This window comes from Rhamphochromis sp. 'chilingali' (genome assembly GCF_963969265.1).
Source record: "Rhamphochromis sp. 'chilingali' genome assembly, chromosome: 19".
NCBI lineage: Eukaryota > Metazoa > Chordata > Actinopteri > Cichliformes > Cichlidae > Rhamphochromis > Rhamphochromis sp. 'chilingali'.
The window spans coordinates 33,401,917-33,411,354 of NC_137946.1; the positions used below are offsets into that span (position 1 = coordinate 33,401,917).

The 9,438-nt window shown below is 39.3% G+C and overlaps 1 protein-coding gene across 1 annotated transcript; it reads left to right on the forward strand.

Annotated features, from left to right (window-relative positions):
* Positions 1 to 482: 482 nt before the first annotated feature.
* On the forward strand, positions 483 to 8,618 carry or6at1 (odorant receptor, family 6, subfamily AT, member 1; the record flags this gene model as incomplete). The annotated part of the gene is made up of 4 exons (XM_080867963.1): positions 483 to 525; positions 3,484 to 3,668; positions 3,767 to 4,429; positions 8,454 to 8,618. The coding sequence occupies 4 exons, from the start codon at positions 483 to 485 to the stop codon at positions 8,616 to 8,618; spliced, it is 1,056 nt and encodes a 351-aa protein (XP_080724089.1).
* Positions 8,619 to 9,438: the final 820 nt, after the last annotated feature.

Here is a 9,438-nt window from a genome sequence, read left to right on the forward strand (position 1 = left end):
CTTAAAGCAACAGTTTGTATAATGAGAAGGTTAAGCAAGTGTTTTGAAGCAGGTTTTTGTTACCATGGCTACAGGGATAATTATGTTTCTGTGCTTTTTGCATTTAAACCCACAAAGGTACCTAAAACAAGTCCCTTTGGTATTCTTTGTGTTCTTGTGTGTTACATTTTTAATTCTGATGCTCTGATGTAACTCAGCCTAATTAAAGTTTTCTGGTCACTCATTAGATAGTTGTTTTTTCTAGAAAAGGCAGAATGTGGAGCAGAGGACTTCAGTCCTGCTTAGACAAGCCAGTGATACCTTTTCACATATTTTGTAAAGCAACCTTTAAATCTGGAGGGGTTTCATTTGTGTTCTGCAGCCTTTTAATGTTTTCATGAACACATCAAATTTTTCTTCACTTGTCATTGTCGTTTATCGAGCTAATTTTTTCTTACCTGGTCACCTGTTGGGAGGTTCATCCGTCTGTCTGGTGAGAAGAGATGGAGCTGTGGACATTCGATATTCCACTCCAAAGTCCCAGAGGTCTGTACCTTTACTTTACTGTCTTTACTTTTCCACCAACTAACTACTGATGTCCAGTCAAAACTTCATAATCTGCCATTTATATAAAACAGAAACACTTGTTAAAGGTGATGAAGTGTTTTTGGGGGTTTTTTTGGTAAAAATTATTTAAAACTGATTCTGTTATTGCTGTTGGTGCTTTTACAGTTCTGGACCCTAACCACAATGTTAATAACACATTTTCTTTTTCTTTAAATAACAACCATAGTTGGAATCCAAGAGATCAAATAACAGACAACTCAAAAATATATATAACAACTGCATTATTAGTGTTTGTGGTGTTTCTTTTAACTAATGTCATTATTTGATTAAATCTATTGTTTTAACCAAACCTACAGTATTATTTGAAGTTATAGTACCTGCTTATGGGGTACAGTAATACAGCAAAAGTACAATTTGGTTTTTGGTACAGTCATACTGAAGTTTTAGTCCAGTCACACTGATGTTTATTTGGGTTCATTTATTTTAAAATTTAGGGTTCTTAAAGTAAATTTAACTTTAAAATAGGTGGTACTCATTTACTTTGCTATAAGGAGTTCATGTGACTCAATTTTGAGTAAGTTGTTAGCTTAAGTTATTTAATAATTCTGATACCATTAGATTTTAGATTAAATTAGATTTTTACAATAGAAATGGTGGTTACTTTCAAGGAGGTTAAGTGATTGTTTAGGTATGCTTGTCATTGTGATCACAAGTAACTTATTTTTACAGGAATCATTTTAATACAGCTCAAAATACCACAAATCTTGACGTTCTCACAAAAAACCCAGCCTGATCTCATAGCAGTTCATGATATACTCATGACTACTAATCTACTGATTCCCATTGCTGGCCCACATTTCACAACAGTATGTTGTGTCCTTGAGCACAATTTTTCTTCAGTCCACTCTATTTGTTTATTAAAAAAGTTAGATAAATTCTAGATTAACAATTAACAAAGAGTGTATTTGTTTTCATGGCAGATGTTGAACTTTGAGTTACATGTCAGTTTTCCACAAATCACTTGTATGATTTTTTTTATCCATTAAATTGCATGTATGTCATTTGATTAAGGTTCGTCATTTGAAACCTCTTGGTTAGGTTTTGAAAAAGTGATCTCAGTAAAATTATAAACCTTGTCACAGCTGGTGGTAAAACCTCCCTGCTTTTTCTGCAAAAATATGTGCTTTTGACACAAAATGCATTCCCTGCCAAAATGCATTACTTACAAATTTATGATAATTCATTTTTGACTATTTCCTACTCGTCACGGCTGCTACAACAGTCGTGTGGTGTTTGTGAAGGAAGGACCTAAATGCAGGCGAAGGCTGTGATTCGAGTGAGCGTTTTATTTACAGTGTCTGCACAGTGACAAAAACAGGAAATAATGATTGGGGAGCTACCAAAACCTAGAATGGGAAAACCAACGTCATGCAAACTCAAACTGAAAAACAAAACGCTAAACACTGTGATACCTGAAACCACGAGGAGACAAAAGGCACGGGAACACATGGCATGAGAGGCGGGGATGACACAGAGAAACACCAAGAAACGCAGAGGGCCCCTTCGCCTAATGTCCTGGTGCAGTTGTGTACTGAATAATATAATGTCTGTGAGTATACTGATTTTGAAGTACTGTGTAAAATGTAATTAAGACCACAATGATAATGCTTTTGCTAAACATGGCTCAAACTCTCCTAGGTTTAAGTCATCATCTAACCATAGCTGTATTCATAAGATAAGAAATCTTGGTAATCCAGACCAGGACTAAAAAGTACTTTTTGTTTGCCTCTGAAGAAGGCAAGGACAAATTCCTTGGGCAAGTATTGGGATCATCGCTGAAAATGGCTTGAACCTTGTTTCTTTATTTTTGGAAACATGTTTTTTATATGAGTAGATGAATTTTGAACATTTTGGCCAGTCTGAAAAACTTCACTGTGAATGATTTTAAAGCATCTCAGCAGTAAACAGAATCAGAATTACAATTATTGTTTCTTTTTGCATAAAAAAGGAATTTGTCTTGCTATCATGTTACAAACAGTCGCTTAAAAATAAAAAAAAATATGAATATTTAGCTATGAAAAACCTAATATTTATACCAATATCACACATAACATATCACTCTCTCCACTAAGAAAAAGAGAGATTTTGAGGTTCGGGGCTTTTATGCTTTATTAAGTTTGTGAAATAGTCCAGCTGCATGGGGAAAAAAACTGGTACTGATGGACTGCAGCTTCCTGCCAGAGGTTAGTGGGACTAAAAATTTATGTAATGTGGGAATGGCAATCTCTCATGTCTGTCACAGACATACTAGTAGTACAAACTATACTGTGGTGGGTCCATCTTCTAGATTTAATGTTATGCCAAGAGAAAAAAAAGTGGCTTTTTAACATATTGTCTGCCTAAATATAAATTTAATATATAAATATCCGTGTAAAAGATGGTCGTAGTTTCTGATTCTGAAAAGGAAAGCCAAAGCAGAAGTGCCTGACACTTTCATTTTTTTTTTTTACCACGTCAGCAGAAGACCGCTCCTCTGGATGGAAAATCTAGTTTTGAAGTCTGTAGGAAACAACCTTAACATTAAGTTATTTTATGAGCTTTATACATACTTGATGAGTTTTGGTCTTACACCATAGTTTTAAGTCTTATAAATTCAACATGATGATCACCCTGTTAATGGTCCCACAGAAAAACAGAATAAAACACAGTGTGATTTGGGGCATTGTTACTTTATAATTGGCATGTTGCTATCATATAAGCATGGCACGTCTTTCAAAAAACTTGAGGACAATAGAAAAAATGCTTAGTGGAACTTTACTGGCCAGTGGGTGCATCACAGCTGGCATCATATATACATCATATCAGCAGCACAAACAATGCACCTTTTTGGACTTGGACCCCTCTGATGAACACTGATGAGCTCTTTTTTTCCTTCAGATTTCCCAACTTTGTCAACCAATCACAGATCTAGTTCTGTTAATGAGACCTTGGGACTCGGTGGTGTCACGTTCTTTATCATCCAGGGCCTCACAAGCCTCGATGAGAAAAAGATAATACTTTTTTCCATCCTGTTGCTGATTTACATCATGGTCCTGGGAGGAAACAGCATCATCATCTATGTGGTACAGAGAACAGTTTAATCAATATTGTCGTAGTCTAATAAAGAGTTGAGGATGAGGTGAGGATGTGACGATTACCATCTATGTCTTTCCTGCTGCAGGCACTGACGGATCCAAAGCTCAACTCTCCACTGTACTTCTTCCTCTGCAACCTCTCCTTTGTGGACATGGTCTACACCACAACCACCATCCCCAACATGCTATCTGGCTTACTGACAGATATCTTAACCATCTCTGTCCTGGGCTGCTTACTCCAGATGTACTTCTTCATTCAGTTATCTGTTACAGGCCGTGCCATTCTCACAGTCATGGCATACGATCGCTACGTGGCGATCTGCAACCCTCTGCAATACAACAGCATCATGACCAGGCCTGTCCGACTGCTACTTGTTGCAGGAGCCTGGGGATTCGGTGCAATTTGCACTCTTCCTGTTACTGTGATTGCCTTTGAGAGGCCTTACTGTGGCCCAAATGTGGTGAAACATGCCTGGTGCGACCCATCTTCTGTAAGGCGGCTTGTGTGCAGTGACACCTCTTTGGATAACATTGTGTCTCTCTTATTTGCAATGGTGTCGCTGGTGACCACAGGTGTCTTCATACTCTCCTCCTACATCTTGATTGGTTTTTCCATATCCAGGATGGTTGTTGCTCAGAGGCTGAAGGCGCTCAGAACATGTTCTGCCCACCTGACTGTGGTGTCCATCTCTTATGCAGCAGCCTCATTTGTATACATTTCCTACCGAGTGGGAAACTTTTCATCAGAGGTAAAAACTTTGCTTTGCTTTCTCTGTAATGTCTCAGTGCAGTACTCTGTAAAGGTCTTGAGCCACCTCTATTTATTTATATTTTTGGTAGGAAAACAAGAAATACGTGCAGAGATTTACTGAAACAAACAGACCAAAATGGAAATACAGTATCAATGACAAAAACAGCATTTGGACATTTCTAATGAGCTGTCAATATTTGCTATAACCACATTTATTCTCCACCTTTTCTTCTTCAGCAGAACCAGGACTCTCATGGACAAGATTTCATGTAAACTCCCCTGAGTGGGTTAGGGTACTTGTTGTTTCTAAATTGGCCTAGGTGTGAATAAGAGCGTGAGATGAGCAAAAAAGAAGCCAGTGGCTAAAGAAGGAATTTGAAAGACCTTCAGAAATCCTGGAGAACTATTGGTTAAGACGACTTTAAAGGAAAACATAAAGAAATGTGGTTTAACACTTTTGCACATTACTATACGTCAAACGGTTTTAAAGTGTCAGAAGAAACAACATTAACAGTAACATTAAGAGTTTGGTGACATTGCTCAAAGTAAGTCTAAAGAGCTTGGAAAGAAAGCTGGACTTCTTTAACTTTCTTGAAGGCAATTCCCCTTTCATTTGAGAAGCTTCTTCAGTTGAGAAGCTTGAAGTCATCTAGGTCATCCTACCACGACCTGGATGACTGAGAACCTACACAGACATATTGCCTCAAAATAAGGTACATTTGTTTCACTTGTGTTTTCATTTAGGGCTGAGCCCAGAGAGTTAACAGCCAGTGTTGGGAAAGTTACTTTTAAAGTGTATTCCACTACAGATATATTACAGATGTATTACTATTACTGAAGGCTACTCGCCATTACAATGCCAACTAGATCATTAAATCTTAATATAATCTTAATATAAAATGGACATTAGGTAAGGCTGCACTTTTTGCAGTGATTGTGTATAGGAGACTGTTTCTGTATCAGTCTAAGAAGCTTGGAAAGCTTCTCATCTGAGAAGCTTCTTGAGTTCTGACTATGATGACCTGGATAACTGAGAACCTTCACAGACATATTTCTGGATCAGTAATATGTTTTCTTTTTATCTGTTAATAATCATGTGGAACTGCACATGATTATTTGCAGCTAGCAAGTTGTTAATGCTATCCATCAGTCTAAAACCACCATGTTAATATGTGGAGATCCTGAAGGCTGCTCAAAAAGATAATATTTTAAATATTTGTTCAATTAAAATTAGTTCAAATTATAATTTTTTTCTTAAAGAAATCTGCTACATCATGTATAATTTATGTCATGTGTAATTTCCATTGCAAATATCAATCACAGCTAAATTAAGAGGGGATGGCAGTAAAAAGCTGTGATGTCATCAAGTACACTGCCGTTCTAATTGTGGAACGATCGCACTGCGTTCTCAGGAAGTCTGGACTCCTGTGTGAACTTACGAAGTCCGGACACGCGAAAATGCGAGTACGGACTCGTGTACAGTGGCTTGCAAAAGTATTCGCCCCCCTTGAACTTTTTTTGTCACATTACAGCCACAAACATGAATCAATGTTATTGGACTTCCAGGTGAAAGACCAACACAAAGTGGTGCACACGTGAGAAGAGGAACGAAAATCATACATGATTGCAAACATTTGTTACAAATCAATAACTGCAAAGTGGGGTGTGCGTAATTATTCACCCCCTTTGGTCTGAGTGCAGTCAGTTGCACATAGACATTGCCTGATGAGTGCTAATGACTAAATAGAGTGCACCTGCATGTAATCTAATGTCAGTACAAATACAGCTGCTCTGTGACGGCCTCAGAGGTTGTCTAAGAGAATATTGGGAGCAGCAACACCATGAAGTCCAAAGAACACAGCAGACAGGTCAGGGATAAAGTTACTGAGAAATTTAAAGCAGGCTTAGGCTACAAAAAGATTTCCCAAGCCTTGAACATCCCACGGAGCGCTGTTCAAGCCATCATTCAGAAATGGAAGGAGTATGGCACAACTGTAAACCTACCAAGACAAGGCCGTCCACCTAAACTCAGGCCGAACAAGGAGAGCGCTGATCAGAAATGCAGCCAAGAGGCCCATGGTGACTCTGGACGAGCTGCAGAGATCTACAGCTCAGGTGGGGGAATCTGTCCACAGGACAACTATTAGTCGTGCACTGCACAAAGTTGGCCTTTATGGAAGAGCGGCAAGAAGAAAGCCATTGTTAACAGAAAACCAGAAGAAGTCCTGTTTGCAGTTTGCCACAAGCCATGTGGGGGACACAGCAAACATGTGGAAGAAGCTGCTCTGGTCAGATGAGACCAAAATGCAAAACGCTATGTGTGGAGGAAAACTAACACTGCACATCACTCTGAACACACCATCCCCACTGTCAGATATGGTGGTGGCAGCATCATGCTCTGGGGGGGCTTCTCTTCAGCAGGGACAGGGAAGCTGGTCAGAGTTGATGGGAAGATGGATGAAGCCAAATACAGGGCAATCTTGGAAGAAAACCTCTTGGAGTCTGCAAAAGACTTGAGACTGGGGTGGAGGTTCACCTTCCAGCAGGACAACGACCCTGAACATAAAGCCAGGAAACAATGGAACGGTTTAAAACAAAACATATCCATGTGTTAGACTGGCCCAGTCAAAGTCCAGATCTAAATCCAATCCAGAATCTGTGGCAAGATCTGAAAACTGCTGTTCACAAACACTAATCTGACTGAGCTGGAGCTGTTTTGTAAAGAAGAATGGGCAAAGATTTCAGTCTGTAGATGTGCAAAGCTGGTAGAGACAGACCCTAAAAGACTGGCAGCTGGAACTGCAGCAAAAGGTGGTTCTACAAAGTATTGACTCAGGGGGCTGAATAATTACGCACACCCCACTTTGCAGTTATTTATTTGTAAAAAATGTTTGGAATCATGTATGATTTTGTTTCCACTTCTCACGTGTGCACCACTTTGTGTTGGTCTTTCACCTGGAATTCCAATAAAACTGATTCATGTTTGTGGCTGTAATGTGACAAAATGTGGAAAAGTTCAAGGGGCCCAATACTTTTGCAAGCCACTGTACATGAGGATTTAGAAAAGGCCTAACAATCTGCAAACTACCCTCAGCTAACGCCAGCTAACAATGTTAGCTCGGTATGGAGTATCCTTCATTAAAAGTAATAAATATCACACAGCAATAGTACATCAAAGATACTGAAGTTTCGCCCATCCCATTCTTCTTATGAGGTTGTGTTGGAATTTCCAAGAAATGCATTCCTGCCCGTGCACTGCTGGCTGTTGGGCTGGCTCTGGGTCAGCCCAAAAGCTGATGCCACCAACATTAACAGTACATTTACATTACAGCCTCTTATTATGTGTTTTGTTTGGGTTTCCAGCAATCAGAATCAGGTAAACTTTATTAATACCAGATGGAAATTGTTAAAAAGAAGAAGAAAAAAGGGCCTGCTGCGAATTGTACTCGAACTCAGGCCGGCTGCTCATAGCCATGCGATATATGACTACATGCACCTGCGCCAAGTGCGTTTAATCACCAAAATTGGAGAAGGCATAGAGAGGGGATAGCCTAATATATGAAGCCAGAAACGATTGCTGTGTATTCTATTTATTTCAGCAAAGTAACTGTATTCTGATTACCACCTATTTAAATGGTAACTGTAACAGAATACAGTTACTCATATTTTGTATTTTAAATACATAACGCCGGTACATGTATTCTGTTACTCCCCAACACTCTTGACAACCAGGTGATATGTTAAATCACCTTGTGGATACAATAAACCACGACAAACCAAAAAGTACTTGCATCATTACTGTGATAACATGTTGATATGACTTCCACCACAGAGCTGGATACTTTCATAATGTTTCTGGTTTAAATCTCAGGGAAAAAAAAGTCATGCCAGTTTTTACCAAGGGCCATGCAGCATGACTCCTGGGTAAAAAACCATTCATGCTAAAGGACCAGATGGACCAGCAATGTCATCCTCGAGTATATAAACAGATGAATTAAGCATTACATCTGACTCTGTTTCAGGTGCGGATCATTGTGTCTGTGCTGTACTCTGCTCTGACTCCCTTCCTGAACCCGATGATCTACAGTCTGAGGAACAAAGAGCTGCGAGAGTCTATCAGAAGAACTTTGAGCAGGTTCAGACCTGCTGCTGTGTTACCCACCAAGAAAATCAGCACTTTGTCCTGAAAAAGTGTCTGACACAAATCATTTCTAGAAATGGTGATCTTTTAATTACATGGTTGATTGTGCCAATATTAATAATAGTTGTCCAATTGTTTATGTACTGATGAGCTCATATATAAAATCTACTGATAAAGTACTGCATTAGTTAGTTAACATTTTGTCATTTTGGTTCCCTTGTCTCTGTCACTTTCTTTTAATGTTTGAAATAAAGTCAATGTTAACAAAACCTTTAAACGTTTTTACATTTCTCTTCAGCTACACCAGACAGTACAGCAGTAAGCTGTGAATCTTGAAGCTGTTATATTGTTAAATAGTGGTTAACAGAGACTACATGAGTTATCTGGGTCATTCATGAAGTGATTGGCTTACACCCAAGTGTTCTTATGACTATTTTACAGTTAAATAATAATTCATATATAATTATTATAATTATTACAGAGAATTTGTTAAGCAGTTCCTGACCCAAGTGGAGGAGTTTAAGTATCTCGGGGTCTTGTTCACGAGTGACGGGAGAAGGGAGCTGGAGATTGACAGACGTACCGGTCTGTTGTGGTGAAGAGAGAGCTGAGTGTAAAAGCAAAGCTCTCAATTTACCGGTCGATCTACGTCCCTACCCTCACCTATGGTCCACGAGCTGTGGGTAGTGACCGAAAGAATGAGATCGCGAATACAAGTGGCGGAAATGGGCTTCCTCCAAAGGGTGGCTGGCCTCTCCCTTTGAGATAGGTTGAGAAGTTCGGCCATTCGGGAGGGGCTCAGAGTAGAGCAGCTGCTCCTCCACATCGAAAGGAGCCAGCTGAGGAGGTTCAGGCATCTGACAAGG